The 16,198-nt window shown below is 55.6% G+C and overlaps 2 protein-coding genes across 3 annotated transcripts in view; both read left to right on the top strand.

Moving 5' to 3' along the window:
• The first annotated feature begins 3,008 nt into the window (after window positions 1–3,008).
• On the top strand, window positions 3,009–11,943 carry SESN2 (sestrin 2). Its single transcript, XM_083879479.1, has 10 exons — window positions 3,009–3,170; window positions 5,813–5,878; window positions 6,628–6,822; window positions 7,458–7,640; window positions 7,907–8,116; window positions 8,852–9,002; window positions 9,170–9,285; window positions 10,058–10,248; window positions 10,683–10,827; window positions 10,906–11,943. The coding sequence occupies exons 1-10, from the start codon at window positions 3,093–3,095 to the stop codon at window positions 10,990–10,992; spliced, it is 1,422 nt and encodes a 473-aa protein (XP_083735605.1). The 5' UTR covers window positions 3,009–3,092; the 3' UTR covers window positions 10,993–11,943.
• A 1,830-nt stretch (window positions 11,944–13,773) lies between these two features.
• Window positions 13,774–16,198, top strand: part of PHACTR4 (phosphatase and actin regulator 4) — a 62,628-nt gene continuing 60,203 nt past the window's right edge. Inside the window, exon 1 of one of the 2 annotated variants that reach the window (XM_083879472.1) lies at window positions 13,774–13,811. The gene's annotated coding sequence lies outside the window, so the exon portion shown is untranslated. Of the gene's footprint in view, window positions 13,812–14,117; window positions 14,196–16,198 lie in introns of those variants that run through there. The other variant, XM_083879474.1, reaches the window with a different exon arrangement.

The raw sequence follows: 16,198 nt of genomic DNA, 5'->3' as shown, positions 1-16,198 counted from the left end.
TGCTGGGGGAACAGTTGGACAACATGGTCTTAAAGATCTTTTCCAACCTGAATGATTCCATGATTCTAATTCCCTTCTCCACCCCACAAATGCTCTGGACTTCTTTCTTACAGCCCACAAAGCCCTAATGCCACAGGTTTTCCCACTGGAGTCTGTAGTGGGGTGAGCCACAGTAACAGCCTCAGTGATCAGCTCCTGATCTTTGAGCAGAGCATGTCAGGAAAGGAAGCACTGAAACAATATTCCATGTTTTGCCTGCCTCAAGTGTTCCCTCAGAGTGTCCCTGTATGGTCTCTGCTGCTTCCCTTTCTTTTCAGAATCTGGGCTGCCCAAAATCACCAGCTGGCGAAAAAGGCAAGAATTGTCCCCAGCCAACCTCCCTCTAAGGTGACACACCTTAAGCAATTGTCCTTCCCTTGCTGTTTAGCTTTCCTGGAACAGCAGTCTTGTCCAGTCAGCAGGATGGTAACCAGGGCACTCTCAATCCCAAAATAATTACCTACTGTTGCTTGTTTTTAAATCCCTGGAGAGATTTAAAAGCCATGTGGATGTGACGCCTGGGGACACGGGTTAGTGGTGGCCTTGGCAGTGCTGGGGTAATAGTTAAATTTGATGATCTTGAGGGCTTTTCCAAAGGGAACATTTCCATGGTTCTGTGGGATGCTGAAGCTGTTTTGCACTGCCCAGCATGGCCTGCTGCTGGCTCCCAGCACGGGAGGGTCTGAGGCACTGGCAGCTCGGCCAGCTGGGCACTCCCTGTACCAGGCTGCTGTGACAGGAGGGAGACACTGCTGACAGCCCGAGCCAACTGCTGCATGAGCAGGAGCATCAGGAACCAGCCTGGAAAAGTGCTGAGGCTGCAGGTAACCCAGTGCTTGCCAAGTGACCAGGGGTGGGGAGCAGATGGGGATCCTGTGCTGCTCCAAAACCTGGAGCTCTGTGCCCACCCAGCCGTGCTTGGCCTCTCCTGCCCCTGCTTGACATGCAGGAGTTGACTGTGGGACAAATGTCCTCCTGGCACAGCCCTTCGTGTCCTCTGATGGGATATTTTTATATTAAATATTTGGCAGCATCTCCAGCCCATCTTTCCAGCTGGATCATTGCCTGATGCACACCCACAGCCCTGTCCCTCTAATATCCAGAGCTTTTTTGGGGAGCAGAAAGGGGAAAACAGAGGCAACCTCTCCCCCTCTGCCCTCCACCCACTTTCCTTGCTCTGTGTTGCCTTTACTGAGGCGAAGGAAGAGATGTGTTTTCCCCTCCAGGCTGATGTGTTCAGCCAGAGCAAACAGCTCGTGGCCTCAGGTGGAACTGTGGAGTCATCATGGAATTGTTTGGGTTGGAAGAGACCTTAAAGCTCATCTTGTTCCACTCCCTGCCATGGGCAGGCACACCTTCCACTAGATCAGGTTGCTCCAAGCTCCCTCCAGCCTGGCCTTGGACCCCTCCAGACACAGCTTCTCTGGGCAGCCCCAGGGCTGGACCTCTGCCTGTGCCCCGTGTCCAGCAGCTCTGTGGGGTGTGACAGTGCCAAAGGAGCAGGTGATGCAGCTGGACTGGGGTGACAGAGGCTAAAACAGCACCTTTGACCCCAGAGCAGTGAGGGGCCACGTTCCCTTGCATTACATGAAATGAAGCCCCTGAGTTGTGCCTCAGAAATGACACAAGTGGAAATACAGAAGCAGAAACCTTGAGGTGGCCAGAGGCATCCAGACCCTACAGGCTCAGCACAGAGCCATGTTTGCAAAACACCCTAAAAATAGCCCCGGGAAGGGGACAAGGACAAGGAGCAATGACCAGGGACGTCTGAAGCTGGCTGTGTCCTCCCTCCCTGCCGAGGCTGGGGCTGTGCTGCTGGTGGCTGTCCCAGCCATGGGCTGTGTGGCCGTTCTGCAGTGCCAAGGAGCACTGACGTTCCCTCCGCTGGCAGGAGCTCAGTCTGGAGCCAGAGGAGGCTGTTACCAGGCAAATCCTGAGTTGTTTGTGCAGAGACTCCTGTTTGCTGGACTTTGCTGTGTTGGGCTGTCAGGCAGCATCAGATTGGTACCAGTGCTGTGTTTGGGACAAGCCATGGGACTGGAGGTGGAGTTTTCCCCTTCTTTTCACCTTTTTTTTTTTTTTTTTTTTTTTTTCATTCTTTTGCTTTTTTTCACCTTTTTTTTTTTTCCTCCTGTCCCTTTGGAGAAACACCAAACCCAGAATGGTCTGAGAATCCCAGACCATTTTGGTTGGAAGGGATCTTAAAGCTCATCTGATTCTGGCCCCCTCTTTGGGCAGGGACAACTTGCACTCTCCCAGATTGCTCCAAGCCCTGTCCATCCTGGCCTTGGACACTTCCAGGGATCCAGGGGTAGCTACAGCTTCTCTGGGCAAACTCTGCCAGGGCTCACCACCCTCACAGGGAAGGATTCCTTCCCAATATCCCATCTATCTCTCCCTTCTGGCAACAAGTAGCCATTCCCCCTTGTTCTGGCACTTCAGGCCCTTGTCCCAAGTCCTTCTCCAGCTCTCTTGGAGCCCCTTTAGGCACTGGAATGGGCTCTAAGGTTTCCCCAGAGCCTTCTCTTCTCCAGGCTGAACAGCTTTTGCTCTTCCGGTCTTTTTCCAAAGCAGAGGGTCTCCAGCCTTCTTTGGAGCACTTTGTCCCAAAGCCTGCTCCTCTGGGCTTGTTCCAGCAGCTCCACATCCTTCTGATGTTGGGGGCCCGGAGCTGGCCCCGCACGACAGGCGAGGCCTCACCTGAGAGGTGTTTTCCCTCAGCTTTCTTTTCCCTTTAATCCCAGGACACATTTCCAGTACTCCCAGCGTTCAAGGGTCGGGAAAGCGCGGTTGGCTCTGGGTAGACGTGATGTCTGTGCCTTGGCCACGCCTCTGCATTGCCATTGGTCCGGTTGTTGCTGGGTGGTCACGCCCGCGAGCTGCCATTGGTGGAGGCGGGCCGGGGGGCGTGTCCCCGCGCCGTGCTATGTAAGCGCGGCGGGCGCGGGGCCCGGGGCGGCGGCGGAGCGCGGGGTGGCGGCGGCCGGGCGGCCGGGGCTGTCCCCTCGGGCTGTCCCCTCCCCTGCCCTCCGCTCCCCTCGGCCCGGCCCGGGATGCTGGCCGCCGGCTCGCCGTGCCGCCCCGCGGGGCCGGAGGAGCGCCGGGGCTGCGGGGCCCGGCCGGGCGGCCAGGTAAGGGCTCCCGGGCTGTATCGCCCCATCCCCGGGCGCGCACGGGGGGCAGCCCGCCGGTCCCTCCGGAGGGGCGCTGGGGGTGTGCCCTGACCTGCGGCCCCTGCCTGGGCACATCACCCCGTCCCGCCCGGCTGCAGGGAAGGGACAAGCCAGGACATGTCCGGAATCCGGCCGGGGTGCAGGAACAGCCCTTTGGCTCATCCGCTGTGCAGCGAGGATAACACCAGGGGTGTTGGGGAGCAGAGGGGGCGCTGGGAGCTCCTGGGCACGGGGCCTTGTTCGGGCAGGGGGCACTTGGGGCGTCTGGAATGGGACACCTTTGGGTCTCCCAGCCTTCCAGGAGCTGGGATATGTTTGGGAGCCGGGCAGAGCTTACAGGCATGGCCTGGGCACAAGGGGAAGGTGAGGCAGGTGATGGGATGTTCCTGCTGGGGCAGGTGAGGGGCTGCCAGGAGCTTGGAGGGTTTCAGGGGCTCTGTCCTGTAGTTTGGCTCATGCTGCTGTTCTCAGGATGGGTATAGGATCTCTGATTAACCAAAAAATATGGTGTTGCCCAGAGCTTATGCATTTGGAGTCCAGTGTGGAAAACTGGGGTCCTGGGGTGTCCATGGAGCTTTGCAGGATCTGCTTGACCTTCCCAAACAACTGGATTGGTTTGCAACATCAGTCTGCCAACATTCGAGTATCCTGAAAAGCTGGGAATTGCCTCTATTTTCAAGACTTATTTTCCCCCTCAAAACAAACAAACAAACAACCCAAAACAAACCAAAACAAAAACCACCTTTTTTCTCTTGCTCCTGCATTTCCCTTCCACCAGGTTTCCCCAGGGATAGTGGAATTGCTCTACAGCTTGGGGTTTTGCTCTGGGGGAGTTGTCACAGTGGGATGATGACTCCAGAGGAGGGCTGGAAGCTGGAAATACTGGGACAGTGAGTGGGACAGGCAGCAGAGAACAGCAGGGAGCTACTCAGTCTTGTCCTGACATGAGTCAAACCTGAAATCAGTGCTCTGGAGCTGATCAGGCTGGGGTGAAACTAGTGGTGACCCTGATGCTGCTGTTGTCCCTCAGGAACAGTTTTTGGCAGGAACAATTAGGAGGGGCACATCCATTCTTCGGGGTGGCTCTGATGTTTATTTAACCTCACCTTATCAGGGATGGTTTCCCCACAACTGACTAAGCACTGGCACCAGTGGGAAGTTTGCACCAGGGAAGGTTGAAGTTGGATATTAGGGGAAAATTCTTCACTGAAAGGGTTGTCCAGCCCTGGCACAAGCTGCCCAGGGAAGCTGTGGAGTCCAAAACTCTGAAGGGATTGAAAAGACAGGGATGTGGCACTTGGGGACATGGGTTAGTGGTGGCTTTGGCAGTCCTGGGGTAACAGCTGGACTTTATCATCTCAGAAGGTTTTTCCTACCTGAACTATTCCATGATTCTGATTCCCATCAGTGGATACCTTATCTGGTGGTGGCACAGCAAGGATTAAGCACAGCACCCCGGGGATTCCTTAACAGCAAAACACGAGGAGCCTCTTGCAGGAATGATTAAATTCACCTTCCAAGGTCACGCTGAGATGTCACTGTGAAGCAATGGCTGTGCTGGGAACCCTGGTTCCTTCTGGGCTTTGGGATTCCAGCTGGCTGGAAATCCTGCTGTCTGTCCCATGGATTTGCCTTGCCTCAGTCTGTTGCCGTCCCCGGCCGGGGAGTCTCTTGTGCCATCAGACAGTTCTTCTCCTCAAACCCTGAGTCAGCACAGAACCAAGGAGCCAGCTCAGCAGCAGGAGCCTGAGCCTGCTGTCACCTCAGTGCTCCCATGGTGACTCAAGGCAGGAGCATCTCCTGGGGGCCGTTGGATGGGGGCATTCCGGGTTTGCCCGGGCTGTGTTCCCATGCCCTGTCCCACTGCCTGCCCCATGGGGAGCGTGTGGCTGCACCGACAGCTGCTCTGCTCACTTCTGCCATCCCGCACCCCTTTCCTGCTCAGGAGAGGGGCCAGGCTGCACCTTCTGCTTCCACAGGGAATTGAATTATACCCTTATGTTCCCCTCTCTGGGTCTGTGGAGCAGCTCGTCCAGTTCACCCAGTAACTAAAGCTGGTTCCAGACCTGAGTGAGGAGTGTGGGGCAGAAAGGACCCCAATCCTGTGCTTGGAGCAGGGGCAATCCCTGTAAGAAAGGGCTCGTTTCTGGATTAACTGTGTAATGAATTTGGAGGAGGGTGGGGGGGAAGTGGTGATATTTAGTGGTATTTTGTGCCCAGGGAGGGGTTAGTGGGACCCCCAGAGGCCGTGTCTTTGCTGGCGATGGTAACCACAGTGCCGTGGCCGTGCTGCTCCTGCCCCCCGCTGTCCTGCGGGATCCCCGTATCTCCCTGTTTTCCCAGGGAGCTGATAAAGGGCTCGGGAGCGGTGTCACCTCTCCTGACCCGTGGGGCCAGCCCCGCTGTCCCGGTGTGTCACACGCCTCCGGGAGCGGAGCAACATCCCAGGCCGGTTTCATCAGCTGCCAGCCTGACGCGAGGGGCGTGGGGGCCATGGCCCCGTGGCCCGTGCCGGGTGTCTGCCTGAGTCACCCCTTCCGGTGACGCTGACGGGGATATTCCGTGCCTCTGGTGACTCCTGGCTGCGCCTTCCTTCCTAGGAAAGAGGAATCAAGACTGCCCGGGAACTGGCGAGGGGCCCCAGCGCCTTCATTCCCCTGGGAGAGGTAAAGCAATGGGGGTTGACTTGGGTGGGGGTCTCCTCCCTGCTGGGGGTCTCCTCCACGCTTCCCGGGTGGGGGCACAGGAAGGATTCCTGACTCCCCGGTGCCTAGTGGGGGTGGGATGCTGAGGAAGGGGTGGAGAGGGGCCACCCACCCCGAGCTGATCCTTGTGGCATTGTGGGGGAGTCCTTCTGGAGATTGGGGGAACAGCTGTATTTGACCCTGGTGTTTGCCTGTCCTGCCTGTGCCTCAGTTTCCCCACTCATCCAGACACATCTGTGTTTCCCCTGCGATGCAAAGACCCACACCCTTGCCCTGCCCGCCCCCCAACCTTCTGCTCTGAAATCCCCAGGGCACCTGAGCCCTATCTCAGCACCCACGTTCACCCTTCCAGATGTTCCTCCTCAGGCAGAGATAGCGCCGTGGTGTCGTCACTGCTGGGGGGCCGGCCCCATCTCCTCCCCTGAGCTCCAGAGCCCAAACAAATAACCCAACTCTCGGGCTGAGCTGGACGGGCTGTGTGGGATCTGTCATGGAAACCCCCAAACACCCTGAGCCCCCCAGGGCTGGGGGCAGGGAGACGGGCAGTGGGGGCCACCGGCGGTGTCCCTTCCGGCGGGGCGCTTCCAATGGGGTGAGAATCCTGGCTTGGTGCCCTTGGGTGCCTGGGCCCTGCTTCTTGGGGGGATGTTGGGAAGATTGAGGGCCTACAGCTCACAGCCCTTGACTTCCCCTTTCTCCTCATTCTGCAGATCCCGCAGGAAGGTGGGGAGAGCAGCCTGCACCAGCTCCTCGGGGCCTTCGTCTCGGCAGGCAGGGTGGATCACGTCGCCATGGTCATGGGGCTGCACCCCCAGTACCTCAGCAGCTTCTGGAAGACCCAGTACCTCCTGCTGCGCATGGACGGGCCCCTGCCCTACCACAAGCGCCACTACATCGCCATCATGGTGAGCAGTGGGGCCCTGGGGGTGTGGGGACACGGGGTGCTATGCGGGGTCCCAGCACTGTTGCTCAGGAGGCATTTGGGACCCCACAGATGGGCCCCTCTCTGATCTGACATCCCAAAAGCTTGGAAGCCCCTTTGGGGTTGGTGCCTGCCCAGGGTACCCCAACACCCTCCCTCCAGGACCCCTGGAGACTGGCACTGATAGTGAGGGGGAAAATCCCCCTGTCTGGAGCTCGTGTCGCCAGGGAAAATCCTCCAGGAGCGATGTGGATCGAGTGGGCTCCCTGCCTTGGCTTCTTTAAGGGCTTCAAGGAGGGTGGGTGTTGCTGTTAGGGACACGAAAGAACCACACGCTCACCGTCAGGTTGAAGTGAACAAAGAAGGGCTAGTTTATTATGATTTGGGGTTTAAATAGGATTTGGGAATTGATCAAAGATTGGAGGAAAGGAGGGACACCTCTCTGACCCCAATGGTCAATTCAGAAGTTCATCACAGAGAAATATGAAAACAATCTACTTTGTTTTGAGAAACTCTAGAAAAAGTATGTAAGCAAAGTCATCAGAAGGCTGAAAATCAGAGCAACAGGTGGGGGTCCCCCAGGAAGGACTGGGGGCTGACTGCTGGCTCTCCCCACAGGCGGCAGCCCGGCACCGCTGCTCCTACCTGGTGGGGTTGCACATGGGGGAGTTCCTGCAAGTGGGGGGCAACCCAGCCTGGCTGCGGGGGCTGCACTGTGCCCCCCAAAAACTCCGCAACCTCAATGAGATCAACAAGCTGCTGGCGCACCGGCCCTGGCTCATCACTAAGGAGCACATCGAGGTAAGAGCTGATGCTGCCAGCACAGATTTCCCCCAAAACACCCTGTTTGACCCCAGGGGCCACGTTCCTGCTTGCACAGCCCCCAGGGTTTAACCCTTTCAGGGCTGAGGGAGTCAGTGGGATGGGAAGGGGTGACTTGCCCCCATAGGTGAGGCACTTCCCAGACACGCTGCTGTATCCCTGCTGTTGGCTTGCCCCAGCACTGGGCTGTGCTGGGTGCACAGCTGAAGGCTGGGGGTCTCTCCAAGGCCTGCTGTGTGTTGCAGGCTCTGCTGAAGCCAGGGGAGGACAGCTGGTCGCTGGCAGAGCTGGTACAGGCACTGGTGCTCCTCACCCACTACCACTCGCTCGCGTCCTTTGTCTTCGGCTGTGGCATCAAACCCGAGGAGGAGCAGGATGTGGAGAACAACTGCTGGGCCCCCTCTCCCCACAGCGACAGCAGCCCTACCTCTGATGACACCGTGGGGGGCTCTGGGGTAAGAGGGGCTTTGCCTTGCAGGGGTGTGAGTGTACCCTGGGGTGCTGGATGCTTTATGGGGCTTTCCCTGGGAATCATAGATAGGCTTGTATTGGAAAAGACCTTAAAGCCTATCTTGTTCTACCCCCTACCATGGGCAGGGACAACTTCCACTCTCCCAGATTGCTCCAAGCCCTGTCCAGCCTGGCCCTTAACACTTCCAGGGATGGGGCAGCAACAGCTTCTCTGAGCAAGCTCTGCCGGGGCCTCTGCACCCTCACAGGGAAGGATTCCTTCCCAATATCCCATCTATCCCTCCCTTCTGGCAGCAGGAAGCCATTTCCCCTTGTCCTGGCACTTCAGGCCCTTGTCCCCAGTCCCTCTCCAGCTCTCCTGGAGCCCCTTTAGGCACAGGAAGGGGCTCTGAGGTTTCCCTGGAGACTTCTCTTCTCCAGACTGAACACCCCCATCTCTCCCAGTCTCGTCTCCAGAGCAGAGGGGCCCAGCTCTTGGAGAATCTCTGTGGCCTTTATTGGGAACAGCTGATGCTTTAGTACCTTCTAAGTCACAGGACTTCCTCCTCCTCCCAGGCCTGGGGGTGGGTCAAGGGAGCTGCTGAAATCTGGGCAGGACAAAGCCAGAGGGAGATGGTCGTTTGAGCAGCCCAGGGGCTCCCCCAAGTGCCAGCAGATCTGGGCTCAGGGGCCCCTCTGGTCGACAGGGTCAGAGTTGACCCTGCCCTGTGCTTCCCCAGGGCACAGATGCCATGCAGGAGCTGGAGGTGCTGATGGAGAGGATGAAGCTGCTGCAGGAAAACCAGCTGGAGGAGGAAGGAGTCACACAGGAGGAGATGGCGACACGCTTCGAGCTGGAGAAGACAGAGAGTTTGCTGGTCCCTTCCTCAGGTGAGGAGGCGCAGGGGGGAAACTGTCTGGGGGCAGGAGGTCCCCATGGGTCAGGGGAACCCAAAAAGGGGGAAAGGAACCAGAATCTCTGAGGGAGAGCAGGACCAGCTCCCCAGTGCAGTGCTGACTCCATCTGGGCTCACAGCCACTGCATTGGTGCCTTGTAGATATTTTGGATCCCTCCCTGCAGTCCAACATCCGCTGCTTCCTGGAGGACCCTGAATTTGGATACAAGGACTTCACACGGCGGGGGGAGCAGGCCCCCCCCACTTTCCGTGCACAGGTGGGTGCTCAGGTGGGGCTCAGGTCTGGGGGGTCTCTCCTGCTTATGTCAGGGTTGCTCCCAGGATTGGGGACAGTGGATGAAGGGCTGGAGCTGAGCAACCAAGTGCTGAGAATTGGGGGGAAGTGTCAAGTTAGGCAGAGACCCCACCTTATGTCCCTGGCTTTGGAGGGTGTTGTGGTTTAAGGCCAGCTGGAGGTAAAACATGACACAGCTGCTCACTCAGCCCCCACTTTCTTCCCCCCAGTCCAGGGAGGAAAATAAAAAAAAAAACCTTGTATGTTGAGACATGAACAGTTTAATAATTGAAAATAAAGTAAAATACAATAATGATAACAATGGCAATTAAAAAGGAAAAAACAAGCGATGCACGATGCAATTGTTCAGCACCTGCTGACTGATGCCAGATCCCCCTTCCCAAACCCAAATTGAGCCCTTCCAGGTAACTTCCCCCAGTTTATATACTGGGCATGACATTCTCTGGTGTGGAATACCCCTGTGGTCAGCTCTGGTCACCTGTCCTGGCTATGCTCCCTCCCACTGGCAGAGCCTGAAAAAGAAGAATTAAGTCCTTGACTCAGGATAAACCCAACTTAGCAAAAAACCCAAACTATCAGTGTGTTACCAACACCCTTCTCATTCCACATCCAAAACACAGCACTGGAACGGCTACTGAGAAGAAATTAACTCTTAATTAGCCTGCCTGAAACCAGGACAGAGGGACCCCACTTTTCCCCAGCAAACCCCTACCCCTGTATACTTTCTCCATCAGGATTACACCTGGGAGGACCACGGCTACTCGCTGATCAACCGCCTGTACCCGGACGTGGGGCAGCTCCTGGATGAGAAGTTCCAGGTGGTTTATAACCTGACCTACAACACCATAGCCATGCACTGTGGTGTGGACACCTCCATGCTGCGCCGGGCCATCTGGAACTATGTCCACTGCGTCTTTGGCATCCGGTACGTCCCCAAAACCTGCCTGGAGTTTCCTCTCTGCCTTGGGAACAGCCCAGGAGGAACTCCAGTGACTTGGTCTTGGTTAGAGCTTGGTTAGCAGCTGCTGCTGCTTCCCTAAGGCAAAGTGATGCTGTTGCCAGGCTTGGCTGAGGTTCAGAACAACCCTGGAAAAGGAGAATTTAGTAAAATATTACTATAAGGGTGCTGAGGCTCTGGCAGAGTTTGCCCAAAGAAGAGGAGGAATCCTCATCCCTGGGAGTGTCTAAGACCAGGTTGGACAGGGCTTGGAGTACCCTGGGATAGTGGAAGGTGTCCCTGCCCATGGCAGAGAGTGGGACTGGATGGGCTTTAAGGTTCCTTCCAACACAAACCATCCCACAATTCCATGAATGCACAAGGCTTGTGGCTGGAATAACACATCCTCCTCCTCTCTCCAGCTATGACGACTACGACTATGGGGAGGTGAACCAGCTCCTGGAGCGCAACTTAAAGATCTACATCAAGACAGTGGCTTGCTACCCAGAGAAGACGACCAAGCAGATCTACACACAGTTCTGGAGGCACTTCAAACACTCAGAGAAGGTACTGCCCCATCCCTTCCCCTCCTGACTGGGTGTCTGGGGGTGCTGGCCCCATGCCCTGACTCTGCTCTCACCACAGGTGCACATCAACCTGCTCCTGCTGGAGGCGCGGATGCAGGCAGCTCTGCTCTACGCCCTCAGGGCTGTCACCCGCTACATGACCTGAGCTGCCTTCTCTCTCCTCCTCCTGCCCTGGCTGGGAAAGGCCAGGGGCAGCTGGAACCCTGAGAATTTGTCTGGAGTATTGTCTCCCTGCTTAACGGGCTTAGAGCTGTGGAAGTCAAGTGGGAGCTTCCCTGCGCTTTCTCCCAGGAAAGGGGAGCCCCCAAGAAACTGCCAGTGCTGGGAAGACCCCGAGGTGCTGCCCTAGGCTTGGCAGAGCTGTGAGTGCTCTACTGCTCCGTGCCTTTTTGGGGTTAGCCCCAGTGAAGCCACACTGGGATGTCTGTGGGTACAGTGCTGGTGTCACACTCCTGTGACATGTCCTGGCACCAAGGCTGCCACTGAAGAGGACTGTCTCCCTGCCAGAGGTGGCTAGAGGATATCATGGGCTTCATCCCTGCTTTTTGGGTCCTGCCATGCTGGGAGACACAGCTGCTGGTGGGGGTGCTGCCCAGGCACCCCCTCCCCACCTTTCTGCCTCATCCCCTGCAGTTTGGGATATGAAATGCCTTTAACCTAAGTGCCAGGGCAGGAGCAGGGAGAGGGTAGGGATACCTGAGTGTGTTTTACACCTTTTTTGCATTGTTTTCCAACCACTGGCACATCTCCACTGTCTCAGCTTTAGGGGCTGAGGTGGGGAGCTGTGCTGGGGCATGAGGCACCCTCAGCCCCTCTCCTGCTGTGAGGGTGGCAGGGTGGGATGGAGTGACCAGGGCTGTATCTGGATATGCCAGAGCATTCCCAGTAGCACAGGTCACCATGGAGGTGCCTGTTGGGAAGCGGGATCCAGGGCCAGCAGCATCACCACCTTTGGTTTGGCTGTTGAATCATAGCTCCAGTTAAGTTATTTCTATATTTTTTGGGGTATATTAACTCCTGACTAGGCAAGGAAATGCCTCTGTAATTTTGCTATTTATCTTGTTTGAAAAAAAAATAAAATAGTTTTCTTTTCTAATTCTTTTTCCATTTTCAGTTCCCCCTTGGTCAGCCCAGGGGCTAATCCTGTATGGCATGTATAGAGTGCAGGGGTCTGGCTGCTCTGGGAGTGCCTGGGAGCATCCCTGAGTAGTCCAAGGGGGGAATGTGGGAGGTCTGAGTACTCCCCATTTGCCTGAGGGGGATGGCTTTGACTTCAGTAAACTCTCCTTGTGGTGACTGTTTCCAATCTTTCCAGGCTGTAACTTCTTCCTAGAAAGGCAGGATTTAGACATGACACTGATCTCACTGTGGGTGTCCCATGGGATGCTCTGATGCACTGCTGCCATGGGGCTGAGCTGCAGAAGCAGCACTGTGGACACCCCAACCCCATAATGTGGAGCCCAGCACTTATCAGGGTGTGGGCAGGAACCCCTGGAAACTGCTGATAAGATCCCTGAGGAGGGCCCAGCTCTGCATGGAAGGTGCTTCCCTGTGTGCCTGAGGAGCCAATCCTGGCTCTGGGGCTGGTTGGGACCCTCTGGGCTCAGCAGCCACAGAGGACCTGCTGTGCTGCCCCTCTCAGCAGGCACCTGGAGGGCAGTGGGGCTAAAGGGAGGCTTGGTGAGAGTTTGCTGGGGATTTATAAGGCAGAGTCTCTGTTTTGGGGGAAAGAGGTTTGAAGGTGGCTTTTCTTGAGGAAACTGAGGCAGGAGGACAGGGCTCCCTGGGCTTTACTGGTTGTACCAAAGTTGCTGGTGGAGATAACAGCAGAGCCCCTGCAAAGTGCTGTACCAGAGAACACTGTGTGGGGGCCTGGGGGAGCTGAGCCAGACCTGAGATCTCCTTTAGCTCATAACCTGGGTCATGGCATCACTTTAACCCCCTTTGTTTTTTCAGTTGGTCACAATTATAAACCAATAAATTCCTCACCCGCTGCATAACCAAAGCCTGCAATTTGTGCACACATATATAATTTAGCTGCAGCTTTCACTGTTGTCTTGCAGGGCAGGTGAGTTAATAATCTCCCTACCTGTAGCTGATAGTTACGATCCCAATAGATGCTACTTTTTGTTCCACTACGCTTGCCCTCAATTTAAAACCATAATGTGTTAATGGTGTTTAACACACATCAAAGCAACAGGAAATAATAATAATAATAATAATAATAATAATAACAATAATAATAATCTGTGCTGAAGGAGCACTTTAAGACTGATGGAGCCCAAAGTGCTTTGCAAACTCGGCATTTCTGGGGCTGTGCAGGGATTGATGGACGAGGCTGTGCTGTGTGTGCGGGGCTGTGCCCGCAGCTCCCTGCGGAGCCCCGGGGTTTTCAGGGTGAGTTTTCGCTTGCCGGAGTGTTAAAGGCTAAATCCACCCCCGACGTAACGCAGGGGATCATCTCAGCCTCCTGCGGGCCAACCCCAACCCCAAAGCCTCATCCCAGCCCTCCCAACGCCCCCCACGCCAACTCTGCATGACCCGGGTCACCCTCTGAGCACCAAGCCCCACTCCTACACGCCATCACCCCCTATAGCAACCCCCCACGAGCCACCCATCACCAACCCCAAAACCTCCCAGCGAGCCCCTCCCCAAAGCCCCACAACCCCACCGACCCCAAAGTCTCATCCTCCTTCCACCCCCTGACCCGTCACTCCTGCGCTCAGAGCCTCCCTCCCGTCTCCCCCAGCACCCCATCACCTCCTGCCCCAAGCCCCCTCTTTCTCCTTGCCCCCAAAGCCTCACTCCAAGCTCCCCCATCCCCAAATCCCGCCGTGCCCGTCCCGGGGATTGGGGGGGGCGTGTCCTCCCGCCCGGCCCCGGCCCCGCCGGCCGCACTACATCTCCCGGCATGCACCGCGCGCAGCTTCCGGCGGCGCGTCCCGGCGGCGGCGGCAGCGGCAGGTAAGGGCGGGCGGGGGCCGGGGAGCGCCGCCGTGGGGACGAACGGGCGGCTCCGGATAACCTGGGCTCGGCCGGGCCAGCCCCCTGCCCGGGGCCAACCCCCTGCCCGGGGCCAGCCACTCGGGACGGGGGTGGGAGGCGAGAGGCGGCGGTCGCTGAGGGGCAGCGGGGATGCCGCGGACGGGCCGGGGCCGTGCCGGGGCTGTCCCGGGGGAGCAGCTCTGAGGGACTCGGCCCGCGGGTCAGACCCGCCCCGCGCTCCGGCCCTGAGCACCGGGAGCGGAGTTCTGTCCTCCGAAGGGCGATTCCGAACCCCTGACCGGCTCGGGCTGGCGCTACAATAAAACCCGGTTTTCCGTCCCTGCTGCCCTCCTGTGCCTTGCTGTGAGTGTTTCCAGCTTCCCCAAAGTTCCCTCTGAGGCAGTCCCGTTGGTATTTCTTTGTTTGATCTCTCCTGCCTTAATGTTGACTGAAACTTGAAACGTCCCCGCTGTGCTTTCTGGCTTAATTGTTCTTTCCCTGTTTGCACGCAGATGAATTATTTACCTCTGTGCCGTGCACTGGCTCGTGTTTGTCCAGGTGGAGGTAGGCGAGGGCTTGGTGCCCTTCTCTGGTGCTGAAATACAGCAAAAAAAAAAAAAAAAAAAAAAAAAGGAAATTATGTGAGAAGGCGCACAGCTGAAGCTGAAATGAACTATAAAGCTCCTTAAGGTTTAGGATGTTTAAATGCTGCTTCTACAAGCCTAGAAAGAGAAGTGGGAGTCAAAGAATCCCAGGATGACTTGGGTTGGAAGGGACCCTTAAAGCTGCTCTTGTACCACCCCCTGCCATGGCAGGGGCACCTTCCACCTCCCAGGCTGCTCCCAGCTCTGTCCAGCCTGGCCTGGGACACTCCAGGGATCCAGGAGCACCCTGTGCCAGGGCTCAGCACCCTCACAGGGAAGGATTCTTTCCCAATAACCCAATATTTAAATCTCCTTGTTGAGTTTAAAACTGTTCCACTTGTCCTGTCACTTTCTGCCTGTATAAAAAGTCGCTCTCCTTTTTATGATCTTCCTTCAAGTATTGGAAGGCTGTAGTGAGATTTTTCTAGGAGCCTTCTCTTCTCCTTATAATTGCTTCTTTATTGCTTAAAGAAACCTGGGATTGTACAGAAGTGAGTGTTAACCTTGAAGTTTTGTGATGTTCCTGTTCCAGAATCAGGGAAAGGGACTGATGAAGTTTCCCTAGTCCTCTCTTGGTGGGTGAAGGATGTTCAGCTGAGTTAGTTTTATGTGCTGCAGAAGATGCAGGGGAGTGTAATTAGATCCCTTGTCCTGCTGCGATTTCCTCAGGAATGCCTGATGCTCTTCAAACAGGCCTTTTAAATGAATCCAAAATGCTTTTTAAGAGCAGACAGCACCTAAGATTGTAAACTTAATATGGTTTAAATTCCTTTTTTGTGAAGACTGCAAAAAAAGGATAAAATAGAGCCAAAATGAGGCTGACTGTAAGGGTCAGGGCTGGCACAGTTACAGTAGCTGAAGCTGAATATCTGGACAGTCTTGCCAACAAAACTCCTTTCTCATTCAGAGTAGGTTTAAACCTGCCCTTGCCAACAGCGCTGGGAATGGCTGTGGAGTTCTGTCCCCAGTCAAGGTGGGTTCAAATGTGTCAGAGTGTCCTTTCACGGTGATACTCTGTTATCTGATAATGTATCAGAGTGGTTTTGCAAAGGAACGTTTTCTTCGTGGATCACCAAGAAATGAGCTGTGTCTGAGGCACGGAGCACACTCCAGTCCTGGGAGGTGAGTGGGAGTCCTGTTGGGAGCATGGGGCAGTGCCACAGACCAGGGGGATGTGATTGCATCCCTGTTTTCATCTGCTGGATCAGTGATCTGTGATTACACACCCTTCTGCTTCGTTCAGTCACTGGTTAATTTGATTTCCACTTTAATTTGATGACAGTTTTGAGAGCCAAATCATTTGTATTTAAACAAATGGCTTCTATTTTGATCAAATTTCATTGTGTTTGGCGTGTGTAGGAGCATTATATGTATTAAAAATCGCTGAGACTGTGGTTCCTGCAGGTTTATTAGCTGGTGATGAATATTCAGCTAACAAAGCTGTACAAAACCTGTGTCTGGCCATGGGGGGAGGGAGCTTAAAACAGAACTGTGTGTTTCTGCCTGGTCTCAGTGATGCCATAAGTGAAGAAAGCTGAAGTATCCCCTTGGGATCATTTGAATTACCTCAAAACATGTCATTTTTCAGGCAAAACCGGAACTTGGGGCTGCAGGGAAGCTGATAGGGCTGTTGGGGGCAAAGATGTCATCTTGCTCCTGCCTCCATTCCCATTAGGGAACTGATTTTGAATGCTCCGGGTCATTCATAATCACTTCCCTAAT

The sequence above is a fragment of the Zosterops lateralis genome (assembly GCF_965231275.1).
Source record: "Zosterops lateralis genome assembly, chromosome: 28".
Lineage (NCBI taxonomy): Eukaryota > Metazoa > Chordata > Aves > Passeriformes > Zosteropidae > Zosterops > Zosterops lateralis.
Note: the sequence above shows the minus strand (reverse complement) of the source record. Positions and strands in the feature narration are given on the sequence as shown.